This window comes from Ciconia boyciana, chromosome 5 (assembly GCF_034638445.1).
Source record: "Ciconia boyciana chromosome 5, ASM3463844v1, whole genome shotgun sequence".
Taxonomy (NCBI): domain Eukaryota; kingdom Metazoa; phylum Chordata; class Aves; order Ciconiiformes; family Ciconiidae; genus Ciconia; species Ciconia boyciana.
This window is the reverse complement of record NC_132938.1, coordinates 44,387,783-44,411,154: the sequence shown is the minus strand read 5'-3', so window position 1 is coordinate 44,411,154 and position 23,372 is coordinate 44,387,783. Positions and strand designations below refer to the sequence as shown.

The 23,372-nt window shown below is 36.0% G+C and overlaps 1 protein-coding gene across 1 annotated transcript in view; it reads right to left on the bottom strand.

Annotated features, from left to right (window-relative positions):
• SPOCK3 (SPARC (osteonectin), cwcv and kazal like domains proteoglycan 3) overlaps positions 1-23,372 on the bottom strand; it is a 233,942-nt gene that overhangs the window by 28,920 nt on the left and 181,650 nt on the right. The window contains exon 7 of the mRNA XM_072861612.1: positions 1,570-1,689. Coding sequence (XP_072717713.1) covers positions 1,570-1,689 — 120 coding nt within the window. The remainder of the gene's footprint in view (positions 1-1,569; positions 1,690-23,372) is intronic.

The following is a 23,372-nucleotide window of genomic DNA, read 5'->3' as shown; positions in this document are numbered from 1 at the left end:
TTACATAGATCCCAATTACTGGAAACACTGACTTTTTATTTATGTATGCCATAGTACTTAATAGCTGTACAGTTGCTTCTTTTATCATTGCCCAAATTTCTTTTTGAACTTTTACTGAATTATCAGGCTTCTAAACAGCTGTGCTGCATTTTTGACCTTACCTCTTCAGTGTGTTACCCTCAACAAAGTGAGTATTCAGCAAGAAACAGGACTCTACACAATGTTTCAGCTGGCCTTTAACTGAGTGATGTGCTAACACTACCTATAATATTAGATACATTTTATTCATTACTATACAATAAATGCTTACTTAAGAGCTGCAAACTTTGTATTTCTGTTGTTTTCATTTCTGGATGAAAAGTAGATGACATGCTAGTTATGGGCACCAACCAGAATGTAAATTGCAAATATATGTTTTTAAATATATTTTTTGCAGTATCAATAAAAAGTGATGTTACTGTATTACCACCTTGCCTCAGAAACATTTTTTCTCAATGTTAAGAGAAGTATTCCCAGTTAACACAGAATCATCTTTAATTCATTGTTTTACAGAATTATTTGTATTTCCTTAGCATGAAAAATCACACAAAGAAATGACATTTCCAATTAAATGAAATAAATGGATTTCTTGGAAAAAAAAAGAAAAAGTAATGCTACAAATAGCAATCAAACAAAACCTAAAAAAAAAAAATCCCAAATACTTTAAAAGTTAATAGTGAAGGAACTAAGGTAAGCAGCCAGTGGTAGTCAAGTTCTGTGAAACATACTGTGGAGGAATTCATAGTTTGCTCTTCATATTAATGAAAGGTAGAGTTTTACGGCTTATGAAATCTAATTTGACTCTCCTTCACAGTAGGACATCACTCTTGAAACTACTATTGCACACTTCAATTGCTATTTTAAATAAGCCCTTTGATAATTACATTTTAAAACTTCACTACTTTCCACAACATAAAACCTATTTAAATATTGGAAGGGGTTAAAAACAAATTATGCCCCCTACTGTTTCCACTTCATTAGTACTCCTCAGTCTTTTCCAGTCTGAAGTATATCCTTGAAAATTCCTTTTTACTTACAAGCTTCTTTTCAATGTGTTTTTCTGTACCAGTACCTACAGTGGCATCAACTAGCAACGATGGGTCACACATACAGCTCCTGTACATGATTTCTTAGGGCTAACCATTCAGCAACTCACTTTTCTCTATGGAAAAGTTGCTCAAAATCCCGACTTGTTTATTCTGGTTTGTCTCCTTATACAGCAGCTAATTATCAAGCTCTATCAAACAGACAATTTGCTAGCATTCACAAATGAAAGCATCATGAATGGTAGCTGCCATACATTCTTACAAGCAAAAGTCCTGCCAATTAACATGGAAAGTTTAAAGTGAACATCTCGTATCAGTACTAAGCCATAAATAAGAAATTAACTTTAGAAAAGCACAAAGTTATGGTTTCATACACATGCCTATTTAAAGCACATGAGAATAAGGCAAGTCTTAGCAATGGAAATACAAAAGTACAGAAAAGTATGAGAGAGAACATCAAATAAGACAAGGAGAAATCTCTTACTGGTTCTTTCAGGCCTTTGAACAATCCTAGTCTTCTTATTCTGAATTCCACTTTCATGAAGTGCCTTAAACCAGTCTCTCAATCTGTTTGCAACCTCCCTGAATTCCAGGTCACTGCACACTGAAAAACAAAATGCAGAGCTGTTTAATGTTTTTCTCCTGGATCCTAAATAGAACTTTTCAAACTATGCTAGAAAAAGTAAAACACATAAAATAATACAAACTTACATGGTCCACAGCTTGCTTTAATTCATAAAGTTCAGTTTCATTACTTAGATATGCCTTCAAAACCCTATTAAGGTCCTCAGAAATAAATACCTGATGTATAAAGCAATTATGAAATTATATGTATCTAGAAATTAAAAACATCCTTTGCAAAATAATGCAAACTACTATAACCAGTTCTAGCACAGATATTTTCACATCTTACTGTAGATGAGGCTGTATGGCAGAGACACCCATGACAGTCTTTTGGAGTTTCATTTCTATGTTCATTAAGGCAATAGTAACGAAAGCCCTACCAGAACAGCTCGGAGATGTGATTTAGGCAGATAATGCAGGAACGCCCAACTTGCTTTCCTATGCTGAAGAGTGAAAAGAGGAAATAGGGTAGACAGAGAAAGTGCTTCAAGAGTGTCCTGAGAGCTTATTTCATCGAATGTAGTTTTACAAGCCAACATTACTGACTGCAAACAGGCAACCGCAGAGCCACTTGGTGATGGGAAGGATGGCTTCTTTGACCAGAAACAGCAAAGGTAGAAAAAGCACGCAAGACCAAAGACAGCATCTGTAGCACCAAGAGCAGCAGATTAGTAGCAGACTGGCTGAAGTGTTGTCCAGTACTGGTAGTCAGTACTGAAGCCAGCAGCAGAAGCAGATAATAGAGATGTGCAATAAGGAGGCCTATTCACCTTCACTATTAAGCTGCTGGGGAAGACAAAGAAAAGGTGTGCTTGGAGCAAGCAGATATCCCTTCCAGAACTCTGTTTTCCCATTCTCTGTGTTTGAGAGAATCTGGGAGAAGACAAGAGAAATAATAGGATTTGGAAGATGACAAAAGCAGGAAAGGCACTGGATGTATGCTTCCCTAGGTAACAAAATACCTTTCACTGCCCTTGTCAACAGCTACCACTTCCAAATCAGGATCGTTTTCCAGGTCTACCAGTAACTGATTAAGCTACAATCCGAAGAGCTCATACCTAAGTTAGCAGAGCTTCACAGTGACACTCTTGAAAATAAATCTCCAGTTCAGCTTACTTTTCCTTTATTATGTAGCAATCCATAATCATTGGTGACATAGCTTTCAGCATACTTTATTAAATTGAACAACACTGTGGAACAGCTATTTGTATTTCAGAGTAAGATTGAAACATGTCATTATGTCAACAACTATCAATACCTGTACAACAGCAGGCATCTAAGCATTTGTTTATTCATTCTTTGCTGAAGTCTCTCTTGAGACTTTGATTCTTTCCATGAAAGACTTAGGTGCAATCTATACATACATCTGCATATATTATGAACTGACATTTTTATAAAACTTGTACTGTGCTTTTCTCTTGTGTAATGGAACAATTTTTTTCTGATAATTCGATAGGGAACTGGGGAAAAAAAAATAAAAAATTATATGTGTGCACGTACGCTCAAGAATGTCATATCACAACAACTAGATGAAAATGGTCTCCTGAGCCAAGACTATGCATCATAATTCAAGCCTGTGGGATTTCTATGTTTGCTACAACGACACCTTCCTTTACCAATCCTTGCACCAGCTGATAGGTCAGCATAAAGAATCAGATATTAACTTGGGATACCATTCTCCTTTTTAATTTCCCCTCCCATTACAGGTGAAATAGAAGAATATTGTTCCCTTCTCTAACTACCCTCCCTTGGTTTAAGAGAAAGACTTTTAGAATTGAATCAAAGGGTATGGAGCACAGCACAATCATTAGGGCTACCTGACCTGCCATCTAACTGCTCTATCTTCCTTGCACAATGCTGTGTAATACCACCACAGGTCCCAGAAATAACAGAGCTACATTAATGTGGTGCACTGACCTGGCTATTTTCATCTACTTCTAACTTGTCTATATGCAGTGCTACTCTGGTTAACCTCTGATGCTGAGGTGACCTACTCAGAGCCAGCATATAAGCTCATTTACAGGCACAGACACACACATATATCCATATATATGTGTGTGTGTGTATAAAAAAGGGAGAGCATGAGGAAGTGCCAGCTACAAATAAAAGCTTAGCTTGAATAACATTAGCAGAAAGATGCACATGGCAGCTGCATGATGGAGAGAACGTATGAATTCCTCCTTTCTGCAGAAGCAGCCAAATAGACACACTGAAGCTAATCATCTCCTAAGCTCACTAAGGTGTAAAAGCAAAGCACTAAGAGAAGGAGGTAGTGCTTCTTTGGCTATTAGGTGTAAGAATAAAATAGAGCCTGCCGTTTCAGCATCTGGCACTGCCCACTGTCATGCACAATATGACATAAAATGACATTTTCTGTGCTCCTGTGAACTGCATTCCTTTCAAAATGGAAGGTACGTCTGGCATATTTGGGGCATCAGACACATCCCATATCCAATCTCAGATTAGGGGCATTCTTCCAACTTCAACTTCTTATAACCCTTTTCCCAAACTTTGCTTGACAATTTAAATTATGGGGTTTATCTCAAAACAAAGAATTAGAAAATTGTAATAATCTTTGATTCATTTTGATTCTTTTGATAACTTTATCATGGGAATAGATCACCTTCAAAAATCAAGGCAATGCAAAACCAACTGATTAAAACTATCATTTCTCTATTTTACACCCCATAGCTACTCAAGTGCTGGAGTCAGCTCTCAAACATGGCAGGTAATCACATTTACTGTATTATTAATTTAAATGCACAGTGAATTTTTCATTCATGACATTTCTAATATGTCAAGTAAAAGTAGATGTCTTCTATATGTGAAATATACATGAGAGATGCAGCAGAACTACACTAATCCACACAATAATTTATATGGACAAACTGTGTTCTTAGCAAGGATTTAAAGCATGGGTTTATAACAATATCTCATATTTCAGTATTTGAGTATGACTTTTTTTTATCAAAGAACATTTAGTTCATTTACTAGCATCTCAGAAAAAGATTTAAACTGTAGAACCAGCCAGCAAATTAGAATTCTGGCCATGAAACTTTCTATCAATCATTTCATTTCCACAGGATGCTTAAAATACATTAAAATTTTGAATTGGTTAAATAACAACTAATTATGCAATTTAATTTTGATTGCTGGAAAGTAAAATACACTGGATATTTTTTTTCTGGTTCCCACCCCCTGCCCTCACTCCCCCCCCCCCTTCTCTATTTTGCAATTTTCCATTGAGAAATTTAAGTTTCAGATTTCAATATAATTAATATTTTCCGGAATGCTTTTCAAGATCTAGCTATCCTAACGTATGAATATCAGAATAAGAAGAAAAAAAAAATTAAGAATGTATTTTTCAATTTATGGTTCCTGTTAAGTGGTTTTGGTTGGGGCTACTTAAGGTTAATTCCCTATCATCTGATGTCAGTATTCATCAGGTAGTAAAACACCAGTTTGGTCCTATCTCAACACAGATATGTGCCAAAACTTGACAGAAAAGAGGAACAACATACACTTCTTTCTTCACACACAATGGTGCTTACAATATATTTTATATAAGTAGTAATTCATGTGGCATCTAGAAAGTCAACTTCTTAACGTTAAAATTACATAGTATTTTCTTAATTAAAATTATATATTTGTATGAATCAGAAAAGGTCTAAGAGTATTTTCAGGTTTGGGACTAAACTTTAATATATTTACTGCTTCAAATATTGTACTTCTAAATATACTCTGATTGATATTTCAAATTTAATTAGCATTAACACAGTACATTAAACCGTCCACCTTGCATGAACCTGCTTCCATGTTAAGTTATAAACACAGAAAACCAGAAATTGTGTATTAGCTTTTTTGCATGTTCTTACATTAGGAAAATAATCTGGAAGCTGCTCTACAGCTGTCATATATGCACACAGCAAATTGGAAAACTGAATATAAATCTACTGTTATATGGCAGAAGACATATTTTACAAATTTCCATTAAACTGTTTTTGTATGGTATGCATGAATAGCTAAAAGCAAATTCCAGGACAATTAAAGATCAATGTTATTGTTTCAAAGCTTTTTGTAGAATTGTGCTTTACAGCTATGGTTCAAACTTGTTCATAAGAATAGGGGCTACCATAACCTAATACATCATGCAAATTGCTTGTTTTAATGTTGATTCAAACCTTAACTTTTTTTTATTTGGATCAATCTGATCAGACTGCTCACCATCCCGTAGCAAGTGTAAGCAGCACATCGAAACAGCATAATTTCTGGCTTACAGGGCAAGTACCATACTCAGGTACAGTCTAGGGGAAATTTTGCCTTAAGAACTTATATAGGTAGTGCAAACTTCAAATAGACTATTGAATAATAAATATGGGCTAAAATTATCTATGTTTCTCTATCAATCTGCTGAACAGAGCTGTCTCAAGTCTTATAATCTTGCAAAAAGTCCAATTTAAAAAAAATCTCTTTTCAGGAAGAAAATGTTTTTTGTGGTAAATGACAAAAATTGGGGGAAAGTAAGTCTGGGAAGTAGCACAAGAACTTCTGGGAGGAGGTGATGGGCCTGTCAGCTTTAATGTTAAGCAAGGTTAAATGAGACGTGGGGAGGAGTCACAACAGTTTTGAGACTTCTGGATAAACTCTTTCCTTTTCTCTCCCTTCCTAAAAAAGTCCTGTGCTTTCTGCTTGTCCTCTCAATCTCCTACGCTTCCTGTCCTGGAAAAGGAAGGGGCCAATGTCTGGATAACATGCAGCCACTGTAAGAAGTAGGTGTGGGACAGGATGAAGCGGCTTTCTGTTCTCATTCCCGTCCCTGTCTCAGGTACACACAGATTACTGTTTCAGGAAAGTAGCTGTCACTGGCATTACTTCTGGTTCACTACCTTACCTCTTCCATGCAAGTAGCAGAGACGTCTCCAGAGAAACTGCGGGATGGGCTATTCAGGGTAGGATCCTGCTCCCGCTGCAGCCTGCCACCCCAGTCTCTTCCTTCTTTCACCAATACCTTGAACTGGGCTTGTACAGTAGTAGACTGATCACAGCACGATGGTGCTACATTGAGCATCAGGCTAGGGTAAGATTATTTACTCTATAAAACATCTCACAGTTTCAGTGAATCAGACAGCAGGTAATACAATTCATGTCTGAAATGATTGAAAATTATTTGGAATTTAAAATATTCTCTGCTTAAACTTCAAAAAGTAGGAAGTATCCAACTTGCATAGCACAAAAGAAAGAGAAGACGATAAAACAAAATATACAAAGTTCAGATTACTTAACAACCAATTCATCATCAAAAGAATACATGTGATAAACATGTTATTGTCTTATTTAAGAAGCATAAAGCAAGCAGAGTTGATCAAAAGTTAGAGAAACCTACCTCCATTTTTTCATAGCTTTTTAGGTAGTAAATTCATTTGTGAAAAAATACATACTTAGAGGATAGCCAGCAACAACTTCATTGTACCTGAGTCACTATGGACAGGCAATTTTTTGGCAACAGGAGATATTTCTGCCCACACAAAATATGAGTATAGACTAATTGCTCACACATTCAGTCCAGCAAAAAAAGAATCCTGCATATGGAGAAGTAATGCTAAAAAGTGCATTGATTTTTGCCACATGTATCAGTGCCCATGAACATACATGATTAAAATTGATGGAAAATAACTGAATTTGTTAGGTCATTCAAAGAATAAAAAATGGTGGTGCTTAGATATTAGCTTTATTTGTTATCAGCTCTTTAAGCATTTCTGTATCAAATTAGTACACAGATTCCATATTACTTCTTAATATAATATTATAATATTATGGAATTTTCCCTTCCTTTTTGTTTCATAATAAAGTCATATTTCTATACTATGGCCCAAATGACTATGGAAATATTTGTACATTCTGAGTAAACTTGAGGGCCTCAGACTAGAGAAAGAATCCCATTTAATACTCCATGTATCGAGTCAGCCATACATACACAGACAAACTGAAGATTCTTATTATGTGGGTTATTAAAAAAGCATAAAATCCTTTCTAACATCTTCCACATGTTAAAGATATGATTTTGAATGTTAAATAATTTCACCTATATAAAAGTTTTTTCTAAATGCACTTATCACACTTCAGATTTTTATTCCTGTTTTGACATGTAAAAGGGAAAGAAGTAGCAAAATAACCTTTAAAATAGTAAAATAAACAATTTAGTTCCCATTCACACAGAAACTTATCAATAAGTTTTGTTCAACTTTCCAAGAACCTTCAGATGAACACAGAACAGATGTAAAAGACTTCAGTCTAAGAAGTAGCTTTCAGAATGTCCTAAGGAGCAGAGAACAATATTCAGACATTATCACAGTTACAAACACAATTTTTTTTTCAGAGGAGCTGGGCTGCACAACGTAACCCTGAGTTATGCTTAAGTCAAATCTTTAAGTCACAAAAAAATTCAGGTACATTTACTGAAAATGTCTACATTTGGCTTTGTTTCTGGTCTGTACAGTACCTGCCTCATCCCATCTCAGTACAGTACCTGCCTCAGCACTCCACCTTAATTCACACGGATTTATGTGACTAAATCTTGTATTCCTTAACAGAGAGGATCAGCCTAACACTCCATTCACTAGAACGCTACTTGCCATTGAAATGTGCTTGCTCAGGGTTACGCTATGTGATGAAAAATTATATTAATTAATGGGTTGATACATCCTAGAATATGTTTAGGGACTTTTCGTCCCAGTGATCAGCTTCTAAAGATACATGGTGCTGAAATTATTGTATGCATTAGTCTGTACTGATTTAAAATAGGTCAAGATGAGGTAATTCAGATCTACTCAGACTGTTATTTCACCTGATAGACTGGGAGATGAATCTTTAATGGTGAAAGACAGACAGTAAAGGTTGTAGAAGGTTAGACAGTAATAAAAAAATGCGTATTAAATCACATGAATCCACTCAGGAACCTGCCAAGAAGTACTTCTGCTTTTGTCTAATGCTAATGCAAGGCTTTTACAACCAATTCTAGTAGCCATTAAGAGAATTAGTATAGGGTAAAATGAAGTCACTAGCTCAAAGGTTACTGGAGTCTCCTGTCATTTGAAGCAATAAAAACTGACTGTCTTTTAAAACCAATGTATAAGGCTATGCAAAAAATGAAGAGATCTGAAAACTTATAGGTACCCAATCCAGAAATACCTTTATAACAAATATTATTTAAATGTTAGGTGGAACCAACTGTTCAATTTGTTTTCACATACAGTAAATGTTACAATTTGTGTTGGCATTTGAATATAATTTACTGATTGGAAGTAGAATATTTGAAAATGCTAATCAGTATGTGTTCTTTCAGTGCCTTTCAACTCAAGCTAATTGATGAAGAAGTAAAAATAGTGCTACTGAAAGCTATAAAGACATGCAGAACATATTTTGGGACTAGCACAGCGGACTGAATTCCCCTACATATTTAAACCAGTCTTAGCTTTCTGGCATAACAGGAAATAAGTTATTTTAGCAGTGTATACCTTTTATATAAATACACAGAGACATAGATATAAAATTATCTGTAGTTTAACAAGTGCAAATCATTACCATATTGAAATAATAAGCACACTGAAATACGATTGTATTAAGGAGTAGCTTTTGTTAAGTGAAGGGTCAAAAAGTGATTTAGGAAAAAAAAGCGATAAACACAACCCACACTATGTAGCATCATTTGTAATAATATATAAGACCACAAGGCTGTAGATAGAGCCTGTGTCTCTGTTTACTTTGGGAAGAGATACTTTCACCTGCTTTTTCAGCAGCAGACCTCAGTTCAATATTCAATTCTAAGAGCAGAAGGCCTGACAATTGTGAAGGAAGCTGTATAAACCTGAAGAAATTATTAACACAGTTTAACAGTAATTTGCGTGTAGAACTCACGCATTGATTTGTCTTCTTCTGTGTCCCGCAGCCAGAACATGCCTAAAGTCTTCATATAACATAGCATAATATGACACTTCCGTTCCCAAATCCGCTAATGGCCAGTTAGCCTGAAAACTATGATTTCCTGACGATATGGCCAGGGAGATTAAGTTGTAGGAGAAAGATTAAGGCTTTGTTTCAGAGTGAGATATGAAGTACCTTACCCTGCCAGAAGGCACACTTCCGAGACACAATGCGGTACTCCACTATCGCATCATGTGGTTGTGCTTGCCACACAATTCTATCGTGTTTCAGGATACACACCCCCTAGAACCAGAACTGCAGACAATCATCCCCAGCACATACAATCTCATGCAATCAGGCAGAACTATATTCATAAATTCATGTATATAATAAAATAACCAAGAATTAAATACACAGAGAGCATATGGGCAATTTGAAGAACAAGGTACACACCAACCACCTCCTACAGCAAACTAGGAATTACTCCGTGTGAGATGGGTAACTTAACAATTAGTGTGTGTTAAAGCAAGACTTCTGATCATCCCAAATTTTTCTGTGTGTTGGAATCACTGCATATGATCACAGAATCACAGAATAATTTATGTTGGAAGGGAACTCCAGAAGTCATTCAGTCTTACCCTCTGCTAAAAGCAGGTCTAATTACATCAGCTTGCTCAGGGCCGCGTCCAGTCATTCATGTCCTGTGATCACTGTGCCATTCACATGAAGGTTCCTCACTATATGAAAGACCACCCCTCTTTAAAAGCAACAATATACTACTATCTACTATCTTGTAACTCTATACAGTTTTCCCTGAAAAGTACAAGAACATTTTCTCATGCTGTAACTTGAGGATTGCACCCATCTGTCCAGGATTGCTAGACATCCAGAAACTTGCCTACAGAAGCAATTCCGACTCAACTGTAAGAAAGATTATTTGGAGCCATCCACAGCTGATGCTTATATAGTCCAATGCCCTTCTAACGCATTACCTACCATTCATGTACTACTGTATGGCTGCACAGTAAATCTTATGCATCTGAGATCCACTGATTAACTGCACATCCAGTACGCGCATTTAAATGTATTTCTTTTCCAGAGGGCCCTGTGTGAAAATATGGTAACCCTAATACTGCCATCAGAATTCAGTGCTGCCTTTAAAGACAGTATCTATTAAAGACAGTATCTGGAACGTAATATAAAGCGTACCTACTCAGCATCAGTACTCTGCAAGGTTGCCATTCTGCATAGGTTTATAAATTTAGCCCTGAGGAACTGATTGCTCGAACTGAAAATTCCTGGCTCCAGACTAAGGGCTAGTCCCCATTTAGCTAACTCTAAATGTCTAAGAACACTAGAACTAAAATTGTATGTAAATGGCCTTACTATTCCAGCATTTCTAGCCCTGTATCATCTCTGTCACAAATGGGAAGAATAACATATGGCAAAAAAAAATGTGGTCGCAAAACCTAATAAACTTGGCAGAAAGACAAAAAGCCCTTCAAACTTGTAACTAAAGGATGGGACAGTCATTTCAGTCATCATTTTACAGTCCCATATGTATAATAAGAACTTTTTTTTAAAAAAAAAGGCTGTAAATTGAAAAACTTCATCTGTATATTTCTATTTTTATAAGCTTATGAAGTTTATTAGCCATCTGTTACCTCTAGGGCCAATGATTTTAGGAAGATACCTTGAAATTAACAAATAAATGCATTCTGATTTCCTTACTATTTAACTAAACATAATGAATTTTCTACTTCAGTTAGTCTATGTTACCAGATAATTAATACAAATGCTGCAGATACCATATCAGGGAACTGCAGCTGCTTATTCTTACTGCCTCAATTAATGTTTCATACAGACATTCTGCTCATGATTAATGTTTCATAAAATTTAAAATTATTTCAATTAAATTACATTTTCCTAGAATAAATCTGATCTTTTTGTGTCCTCATAGTTTTAAAGACTTCACATTTAAATATAATGACCATTTCTGAGTGCAGGAAAAATAGTAGTAACCACAACATACAGAATTTATGTGCTAAGATACTATTTTCAACTTAAAATTTGTAAACTTACTAAAACTTTGCAATTAAATAAGACAATAGTAATTCTTTAATCTGTCAGAAGTATCACAGACCTATTGTGGAATTTGTTAATTTATTTTCTGGAGGACAGTCAATATATATGGCTTCCTTTGCTAACTGCTGCTAACCTTCAGTGTTGGTTATCACTTCTCATCATGCTCCATTATTCTGAACTATTAATTTCTGAGGATGAAAATGATGTTAGTAATCTGTAAATTGCACACTTATGAAGCAAAAAAAGTTAGATAGCAAGGAGATGCTCCACTGTAATGTGCTATATTCCAAGATCTTTTAATTCCCAAATATTTTTATATATTCAATTAATCCAGTATTTCAGAATCCAGGATTCAATTGAATCCAATATGGAAAGCTTAAACCATGCTTTTCTGCTCTAACATATCCTGTCAGTAAGCAACAAAATAGAAAGTTCCGTTTAAACTGAACAAAGACTACAAGGGAAGAAATAGAAGACATTTGCCATTTAACCAGCTGCATTGAATAACACTCCTAAACTCTTTAAAAGACCTCCTCTTAAACACAGTGATAAAAAATTGTCACCTGAGACACCAAAAATAGAAACTAAGTTACCTGAATTGGCAACAGAAGACCCCCTATAGGTTTATCAAAATCAAAGCACTCAGTGAAATTAATGTGCAAGGCCATCAGAGACTTTGTAGCTTTTGTCATTTCCAATAACAACAAACACAATGTTGAGGTTTATAACACTGCCACTTAAGATTTCAAAAATCTATAAAGTTTCTCCAGAAGAATTGATGGCATTTCTTTTCTTAAGATGAATGCTTGGTCTCCAAATGGCTCAGCACATTCTTCTGATATCCATACACCTCCTACAGCATCTAGGAAATGCACGGTGTTCCTTGGGAACACTGTAGCGCTGAACAAGAACCCTTTGTGTTGTGTTGTATTGTATTGTATTACAATTTGAGGCCATCAGAGAGGAAAATCAGGCTTCAATCAGAAAATCTGCAAAAGGAAGAAAAACTAATGAAAAGACTGTAAAACTGCAAGTGAATGTACTCCATTAACCTCCTCTGCAGGGAGAACAAGCTTACTAGACAGGAAAAGGAGACAGAAGAAAATTTTGACTCCAGCAAATGCAGGAAAACAGTAACATCCCATCATTAAGAACGACAACTCAGTGGCTGCAGAGCTGTGCATAAGAATGGCTGCCTATGTTCAGACCAAGCTCTATCAAGCCTCATGTCTTGTCTCTAAGAGCAGCTATTCATAGATGCTGTGGAAAGAGCGATATTTTCGTGCTATGCCTTCTCCCCCTGCTCGATCCATGGCTCAGAGGTGTCTTGAGTTCACGGAATTTAAATGGGTTATGCAGAACCTGATCATTTCTAACTATGTGCAGCTTTCATCTTGCAAGGAAACACAGACTTTATTTTTATGAGAAGACAAGGAGAGAAAATCTGCTTGATCAAGATCCTCCTGAAACCTATCTGTTATCCCATAAGGGTAAACTTATGAAGCACAAGTTGCAAACCCTGTTAAGAAATCACTCTGTAGCCAACGCAACAGGATAGTGATAAAATTTTGTGTCACTATTTATGAGACTCTCCTGTTTACTTGATCCAAGTAAACAGGCAGTGTCTCCAGTCATTTTCTTTTTGTAAAATGGATATGGCCTATAAATACTGGAACCACCTTCTCAAAACTTAGCCCCTGACAAGACATGGTCTGTGTGGGTTATGTAAGAACGTAAGAGTGACAACAGTATGTCAGACCAAAGGCTCATCTAGCCCAGTACTCAGTCTCCCAGGAATGGGAAAAAGTGGATGCATAGGGAAGCACATAACAACAGAACAAGCATTTGCCTGGTCTCCAACCACCTATGCACAAGGGATTTCTAAAGCCAGGTATGAATCTATAAAATTAATTTGGTTTCTCTCTTGGTGGCCTCAACCCAAGGCACGTGTAATAAAAAAATCCACAAACTTTAAAGTAAAATTTCAGGTCATGCTTTTAGATATAAAACTAGAAACAAAGGAGTACAAATACACTGCATACAAAGTACAATGCTAGTTTAACATTAACCAGCTGTTCTTAAGTCCCAAAAACATATCCAAGTCTTCACTGAGACACCCGACTTTGTGACTGTTTCTCTCAGCTCTGAGAGCTATGAATGTTACCTCTACAGCCATCAACCCATCTGGTGCAAGCCACAGATAAGAAACGGTCATTCTCAGAGGGACTCAGCTCCAAAGAAAACCATCAGGTCATCTTCATATGTTTGCAATCCTCATATAAGATGGGTGTGTTGCAGAGAATATTTAATACACAGAGTAAATCGAGGTGCTCTGTGACATTAAATAAGTCCAGATCCAAACCAAGCACCATGAGGGATCAGTCTTGGTGTCATGACATATTTTAGGAAATTCTTCTTTTCAAGCTGCAGTCTATCTGCGTGGGATTGCAGTCTACCTGCATGCAGTCTATCTGCATGGCTATTTTGCAAGTACAAGTTTTTGAAAGGAGCTGCTTACAGCAGGCACAAATCAGCACCACTTGTACGCAGAACAGAAAAAAGCTAATATTGCTAACAAAGACCACTATACCTTTAAGCAAACTTCTTATGATATTAGGGTATGTTGAGGATCCTGGCATATTTTCTGACATTTAGAGAAATTCTCATCATATTGAAAGCAGTAGTAAAATTCTTGCTGATTTCAGTACAGCCAGAATTTCATCCCCACTTTGGTGCTGTCTAGACCAACTACTTGGTCCTTTGAAGAGGAACGGAATGCTAACCTGATCAACAGATATCTTGGTGGTTGTTTAAACAATTTCATTGACATTTTTTGCAATGAAAAATGACATTTAATAAGTTACAGTCCATAGAAAGAAAACAAAAAATATAACCTTTTTGCTTAAAGAAATATGACATTATTTTTGGAAAAAAAATCTATACAATAAAATGTATTGTATTGTAGACAAAATCCATACAATAAGAATGCACATTGCTTTTCCATATGGTGATTAAGGACCTTCCAAGACAAAGAGTATGGACAATTAGAGATGCCAGGCAGTAATCTATTCAGTTATAATTTTGCTTGTTAGTCATAAAGCATGAAAGGTATTTGAACTAACTGGATGTGCTGATTATCAGCACCATTGCCTACAGCTGAAAAGAACTGTCAAATGTCATCAACTGTGAACCTCTTCACCACTGCATCTGAGACTTCGAAACAACTATTACCCCTAATAATGGCATCACTGTTCTGTACTGTTTTCAAAATTCATGAAACTGTTTAAACTGTCAGTGACATCAGTACTTGGTCAGAAAGAGTCTGAAAACAATGCATCAGTAGCTGAGGCTTTAAAAGTGAAAAACAAAACCAGTATTGAATTATTTTAAGAAATAATCAAATTTCTACTGATAATGGTTTTGAAGATATCCTAGTAAGAGCAGTAAGAAATATTTATAGTGTGAAATTATGTCAATTTTTCACATAGACTCTTCTGTTCTCTGTCAAAAGACTTTTAACATGATTTTCTAGTTATTATTCAGATAGTACTATATTTTATGTTATTGAACTTCGATTTCATGCATGTTTCTCTTCTGCCCTTTGTGGGCCGTGCTCTTAAAAGTATTTTGTATTTCTGAAAACACATCATTAACTACAGAGGAACGTGCAGAAATACATCACAGTGATAATCAGAATTTCAGTGGTCACATAGAAGTAGTAAAAATGATACTCACAGGTCTTCCTTCAACAATGATCACCATTAAGATCAACATGGCACTATAGAGTCCTGAGGAACTGTTATTTTCTATTGGGCCAGCTGGATCACTAGGCTATTGAGATAGTTTTTAAAGATACAGGCACATGTGAATGTCACATGTGAATCACATGTGAATCAACTGCGGTCAAAAAACCATGTGGTTTTGTTATCACTGCGCTGAGCTCAGAATGACGTTGCTTTCCTGTCTGCATGGCTCATTGCCTCGGTTTCAAGATGCTCACATTGCACCTCAATGACTTGCAGACTACAGCAGATTCCTGTTTAGCAAGGTGAAGCTGAGGCACAGCAAATGTGTGCAGACAGAGATTACTGGATTCAATAGCAGGTACCACCACCAAGAAAGTTTACTTGCAAGAGTAGCGGGTCCAAGTTTAAGAGTTTCTCCATAGCTCTGATTTCATTAAACAACAGAAATCCTGGTTCTGTTTAGCGGGAGTTTTGTCACTGATTTCAGTAAGGCCAGTCTTGTCTTCAATGAAGACGAAAAACCACAAAGCCCACCCTTCTTCCTGCTTTGACAGTTGTAATTTGAAGGCTATAGTGTGCCTATTGCTCAAATACCTGAGTGGACTTGGCATTCTATTCAGTTGTTGCTGTCTGTATGTATTACAAATGGATGCTGTCAACATATGTTTCTACTTTAAGAGCCAAGATTGCTATTATTTCTTAATATGCAAGCTACTTATATAGAAAAATGCTGGTTTAGTCTCATTTTATATTGAATTCCTGTTTTAGCAACAAAAAAATTTCTATGGCTGCTCATGGATTAATAAGAGTTGGTAACTATGAGGAAGAATAAATATAACATAATCCTATAACATACTGTACACAAACCAGAGTACCTTTATTATAATTTAAAGTCAATCCTGGAAGACTAATTTATGGTTTTATTGTTTTAAGTAGGACTGGATGTAGTAAGTACTTTGAAAAGGTCATTAAGTATAAAGAATAATTTTATTTAAAATAATACTATACAGTAATTACTGAATTACAGTATTAGACCAGCAGGAAATTGCTTTAAGTAATATTTGACAATGAAAATGTGACCACTGTGGAGCTTTTTTGATTTAACTTGATTTAACATCTGTGCAAACTTGACTTACAAGCTTGGTTGTTTCCTACAATGTTAAGACACTTGCAGGTTTGTTTTTTGGGTGTTGTGGTGGTTTTTTTTTAACAGTTCCTACTGTAGCCCCTAGAACACAAATCCAAAATGGATTAAGGATTTTATTTTAATCACAGACAGGGACAGAGAACAGCAGGCCCTATATGTGCTCCTTTGCCACAGTGCCACAGACCAGCACCTCGGCACATGTGGCAGAACAGGCTATGAGTGTTCCTGGTCCTCTTCCTCTCAATGGAAAACCTAATTAGTTTACATTTATTAATACTTTATGTTTAAATCTTATTAAAGTAAAGGTATCTGACTTTGTGCAGAACCAGTTGAAGAGCACAGCATTCATTCTGTTGGCTCAGCCCTGACAGCAGCAGCAGAGAGCAGAAACATTCAAAGCATCACCAGTAATTCTGCAGTGATTATAGGACTGCAGTGTATGCAAAAAGGTTATAGACACTTTTAAGCTTTTGCCACAGTTGACTAAAGACCTGTTAAAAAGTCAAAGACAGCTGAAAGTGTTGTCTATTGATAATCATACATGAGTAAGTGAAAAACGAGAATCTAAGAAAACGAAATAAATTTGTTGCAGGACATAATGTAGCAGGGCCAGGAGTTGCCATTATGGTAATCTAGTTTAACTTTCTGTGTAAAAAAAATTCAGTACAACTTCAACTAGTAATTTCTGAAATTAGCCAGTAACTTCAGCTGTGGAAAGATTTCTTTTTAAAAAAATTACATTGAACCCTATCATTTCCAAGTTGATACGAGAAGTTACAATCAGAACAGACAGCCCACCAAAGCCAAAGGCATTTCATTTGCAATTTAAAATGGTATCACAACATCACTGTTTAAGCCTCAGAATATAAAAATAAAACAGAAAAAACTCATTACAGCTTTGGACTTTACAAGAAACTGGTTTTCCTGTACAGGCTGAGAAGAAAAAAATATTTAAAAGCCACAGAACAGAATTTGCTTTTATTATCTTCCAGATACTAGGAAGTAAATTTGTAAATTTTGCCGTTGATGCCTCAAGATATGTTATACTGTATTTTGGGCAAATCTATTAAAAAATAAAGTAAGTGGACAGATTCATAAACAGAATCATAACTTAGCAATCAGATTAAAATAATGCCTACTGACTTAGAATAGAATAGAACAGAACAGAATAGAATACAACAGACTATTTCAGTTGGAAGGAGCCTACAACGACCACCTAGTCCAACTGCCTGACCAATTCAGGGCTGACCAAAAGTTAAAGCATGTTGTCAAGGGCATTGTCCAAATGACTCTTAAACACTGACAGGCTTGGGGCATCAACCACCTCTCTAGGAAGCCTGTGCCAGTGTTTGACCACCTTGGTAAAGAAATGCTTCCTACTGTCCAGTCTAAACCTCCCCTGGTGCAGCTTTGAACCATTCCCACACATCCTATCACTGGATACCAGGGAGAAGAGATCAGCACCTCCCTCTCCACGTCCCCTCCTCAGGAAGCTGTAGAGAGCAATGAGGCTGCCCCTCAGCCTCCTTTTCTCCAAACTAGACAAGCCCAAAGTCCTTAGCTGCTCCTCATAGGACATTCCTTCCAGCGCTTTCACCAGCTTTGTTGCCCTCCTCTGGATACATTCAAGGACCTTCACATCCTTCTTAAGTTGTGGGGCCCAGAACTGCACACAGCACTCAAGGTGAGGCTGCACCAACGCTGAAGACAGCGGGATAATCACCTCATTTGACCGGCTGGTTGTGCTGTGTTTGATGCACCCCAGGATGGGGTTTGCCCTCTTGGCTGCCAGGGCATGCTGCTGACTCATATTGAGCCTGCGGTCGACCAGCACCCCCAGATCCCTTTCTGCAGGGCTGCTCTCCAGCCACTCCTCTCCCCATTTATACTTGAGCCAGGTGTTACTTAGTAATACTCTTTCTTTCAATATGAGTCAGCATGAGGGAGCTGTGTTCAAATAATAGCACTGTACAATGCCTGGTTCATTAAACTCAAAAATGCTCCCCCTACCACCATGACATTGCTGTATAAAATATCTGATGTAAGTAAATAGCTTACCAAAATAAAATAAATGAATACTGAATGTCTAGTCACTACTTTAAGCCCAAATATGTCAGAGTTAGATAGATATCTTAGTAGGAATTACTAAACAAGGAAACAGAAACCATGACATTTTCAAAAGACGTCAACATCAATCACTTGTGAAGAAGATGTAGGCAACAGCTCCTCTGATTATTCAGTCACTCAATAGCGATGATAACCAGAAGAAATTTCCTGAGGATATAGGCAGTGATAACCTATTGATCCCTAAATTGATCCCCCGCAGGGGAGCAATTCACACAAATTCTCCAAAACCTCTCTGAAAGGTGGTCAACTAGGTACATTAGGTATCTAGATTTTATTCGTTTCTCATTTACCACACACAAAAAAATAGGTAAGCTCTTCAGCAGAAGTTAGGAATGTAAATATATGGTTGAATCTAGACATAAAAAAACAGGGAGTTCCTGTCCTCTCTTCTTGCTACACGAGGTAGCCAAGCACCTGCCTCGTGGGCACAAAACTGTGCTCCCAAGCCAAAGGCATAATTAAAGAATCATCATCTCCTTGCTATTCACGTTTTCTTTTTTTACCTTTCTCCCCTTTCTAAGCTGTTTCTTTCTTTAGTCCCTCACATTTTGAAGTGTCAAGAGCTAATGAGCCACACAGTTTTTTATATATTTTTGTACAACACGTAATACGGGTGTCCCATTTAATCACTTTGGTCTTCAAAAGTTTTCTGTGAAATGAAATATTTGTCACTCTGCACATATTTCTGTATCAAGATACCTTTTAAAAGTACCATATTGTTACTGAGTGAATTTTGTTCTGGAGCAAAATAATATGTATTCTTTTTTGCAAAAATATTAAAATGTAAAACAATTTTTTACAGAAAGGTAAGATGCTGAGCATTTTCATCTAAATTAACTGATTGACATTTATGCAAAGAAATGCATAGAAATGCAACTACAAAGAAAACAAATGTAGATATGCACAATTTTTGAGTCCATGTCTAACCTTTTTCCCTTATGGCATTGGAAGAAACAAGGAAATAGAGTCTTTAGGAAAATGTCCATTTTCTGATATTTCACGAATTAAGTATACTCAAAGTTCATAAAAAAAAAAAAAGGGGCAGTTTAACAGTGAGAGACTGATAGCAAAAAATAAGATATTGGTGATAATCACTACTGCCTAAAATAAAGACTTTAAACTCTTTACTTTGGAGTCTCTTTTGTCTTAGATTATTCTTTTATATGTTAGTTCCTTGAAAAGCTTACACTCAGTGTTTTCTGTTAGTTGTACTATGAAGATCACAATAGGCAGATGCACTTTGTTTTCATAGTTACTCTTTGCCTTCTACTGCAAAAGGAACTTTTCATCATTCAGAATAATGTTGATGAGCATTTATAATGTTTGATAATTTTTTTATTCACTTTTAAGTTAGGTAACAGAATGACTCATGTCTGCCTCCATGTGATACACTGGAACAAACTGCTCAACTATATAGGAGAAGGGTTACCATATTTCAATTTTTTAGAATTCTGTTCTTTATCTATCCCAAAACTCTGGGAATAAAAAAGGAATTTCAGACCATATCAGAGCAAGAGCAGTAGGCCATTTCATGTTCAGCTGTCCCAGAAGAGTGTACAATTCAAGTCTTAAGTCATTAAGCTGCAAGCATCTGGGATGCACCAGACTCACTGTATATGCAGTGCAACTGATCTGCACATATGCACTGGCTATCTGCTTGGTGCTAAAAAAATGCATGCCAATGCCATCAATCTCTTTGCAAATGCCTTCTTAATGGATATATGCATTTGTATTTCCATTACGGAAGTCCTAAACAGCAAAAAGGGCATTCTTCCAGTCTGAAGAAATCTCGCTTAGAGGTAGAGCAAAAGTAACAAGGAATAGCAGATTTGACAATTATCCGATGACCTCTACAGTAATGAAATTCCCTATAATTTTATCCTTATACTGTGTATAGTCAACATTCTTCTACACATAAATATATCTGGCTAGGAATTTAAAAATTACTTCTGAGGCTCCTTGTGTCCTTTGTCCAAATGTCAAGAATAAATCATTACCCTATTAAAAAGCTTATGTCAGATTAAATTGAATGTTACATCACTGTGGCTAAAACAGATGTAAAGCAAAGGCTGTTTTGCAGGCTTTATTATTTGCAAACAGTTTTTATGAGCTCATGTTCCAGAAAATATGTTAGGTTTCTAGACTACTACTAATGATTATACTTTTCCATATATCTTGTATGCGGTTACGTTACCCTCCAAAGTAAATCACAATGCTCAGTTCCACAGAATAGTTTCAATGTTGTAGTTGCTACTGGAAAAGACCTACTTGTGTTTGGCATATAAAGCTGAGATTTCTTTTTATATCTATCTATATATATATAGATATATATGAAGCATTATAGACTCCTGCATTGTGTGTGCATGTAAGCGAACAATATATTTTTTTTCCAAGACATTACTCACAATTAGGAACTCTGACATAAGTTAACATATAAATCTAGAAGCACTGTAAATTGTATCAAGCTTTCTAGGAAAAGTATGGATTTACATCACCATTTTAAAATGACAAATAATTTTTTTGTGACAAATATATTGAGCTATAAATCACATTTTCACTATTACATTTCAAGTTACATGCTAAGCTACACATTTCACAATTTGTTCCTTAAAAACGTGAGATCAGACTGTATTTCTTTATGTTTTGACTTTATCTTTATCTTTATCTTTTGACTAAAGGAAGAATATATACATTTGCACACAGAAGCACAGTGAACTAAGTTTAGTATTCATTAAGTTTAGAGAGAGATATATATATAGTTCTCAGACCATTTTTTTCAAAGCTTTTTCTCTTTTACAGGTCTTCACAGCTAACCAAAACTGTCTCACTAATCGTCACTGAATATGACAAAAACAGTCATGAGATTCTATTATCATAGCGAGACAACTTTGGTTCGCTAATTATAATGTGGATTTCTTATTTCACTTTTTGTGGATCAATACAATCTCTCATATGAGGAAATGTTAAGAGTGCTCGACTGTTTACCCCAGAGAAGAAACTCAAGGGGATCTTATCAATGTATATAAATACCTGAAGGGTATTTATATACAAGCCTGACCCCATGATCAGATCGAAGTCTGTTGTTACAAAACACAACTGATTTTAAACCTCTCCCAATATTTTGGAGAAATTTAGAAATAGCTTAAATTTAAAAAAAAACAAAGAAAAGAAAAAGGAAACAACTTTACTTTCAATCTTTATGACATTGGGCATCACTTATTGCAAATCTTTATTTGAAAGACTGAAGAAACTTCAAATAATATCAACTAAAACATCAACACAAACAATTTAAGATAACTGAGTAACAGCGCATATTATTCACCCTAGCTCTCTTACCCTAACTTACAAAGACTAATACCTTACACTTCTCATGGTGTAACACTTCACTCTGCAAGTATGTGCAAAAATAGTAGGAAGTGGCCTACGAAAAGGAAAACAAGGAAAGTAGTAATGTGTAGTTCTTCAACATAAGAAAAAGAAAATTAGGATGTTCTCAGGGAAGGGGATATATACTTCAGCTAGAAATGAAGATGCATATTTTTCCTTTACTATATTTACTCAATATTGACTGCTAAATTCCTGCCAATGTTGAGAACCTTTTTCAACAAGCTAAAGAAATCAGTCCCATAGCATCAGTCACGTCAATGAACTTCTAACAACCCCCCATGCTATACGTTAAGAACATCCTGACAGTCTGGTGGAATAGGTAAAAGTGATCACTGCACCTTACATGACAAGATTCATGTTGCCCACAAATGAACACTACAGAGGTGCTTGCTGTAACAGGTCCAGACTGCTAATCCTTACAGTCAGTGACAGCTCTCACTAATAATTAAATGACTATCTGGATCACCTGAGGACATGGTAAATCAATGCTTGCATCACAAAATCTACCCTTAATCCTGGAGAATGAAATTCTAGAGATGTGAAGAAATAAACACAGGTACACAATAATCCTGTGAACAACTGAAGTGGCTTCTGGCTTTGTTTTTCTAAATAACAAACTGTCACAGATGGTGGTCTCTGACAACTGCCTGCATCCTTTAGCCTTGACACACTTTCTACTGTTGGCTACTTTCAGCTTTTGACTCAAAAATATTTCTATGCTATCTCTCAGTAGACTTTACAGTTGGTGGACAAGTCTTCCTGAATTGAAGGAAGCCAAATGATTCCAATGTGTCGTCATTTTCTTTTTAACTTGCTTTCCTAATGCTATATATCCTTTTTTCTATGAAGTCCAATTCTGATCCAATGACCAATTAAACTGTCAGAAACATCCAGCCAACTTGGATATACTTGTACCAACTCTGTTTTTTTCTCTTGGTTAGATTCAAATAGGGTGCAATACAATAACTAAGATCCTAATTTTGTTACTATCCTTTTTCCTGTTACTTCATTTGACAGGTGATAAGAGCAAGGCCTGTTGGTCTTTCTTGAATTTGTCAGCGACAAAAATATTAGCAACAAGTTGTCCCTGTTTCATATTTTTGAAACTTTACTCTGTTGCATTTTTCCGTTGCTTTATCTGTTTCAAAATAAAAGAGCAGAGAGTGTAATTGTATTTTCCTTGTTTTTCTGAGCTGCAGCAGTACCCTGTTCACTTTGTTAAAACTATATGCTCTTTTTGTACTCCTGCTT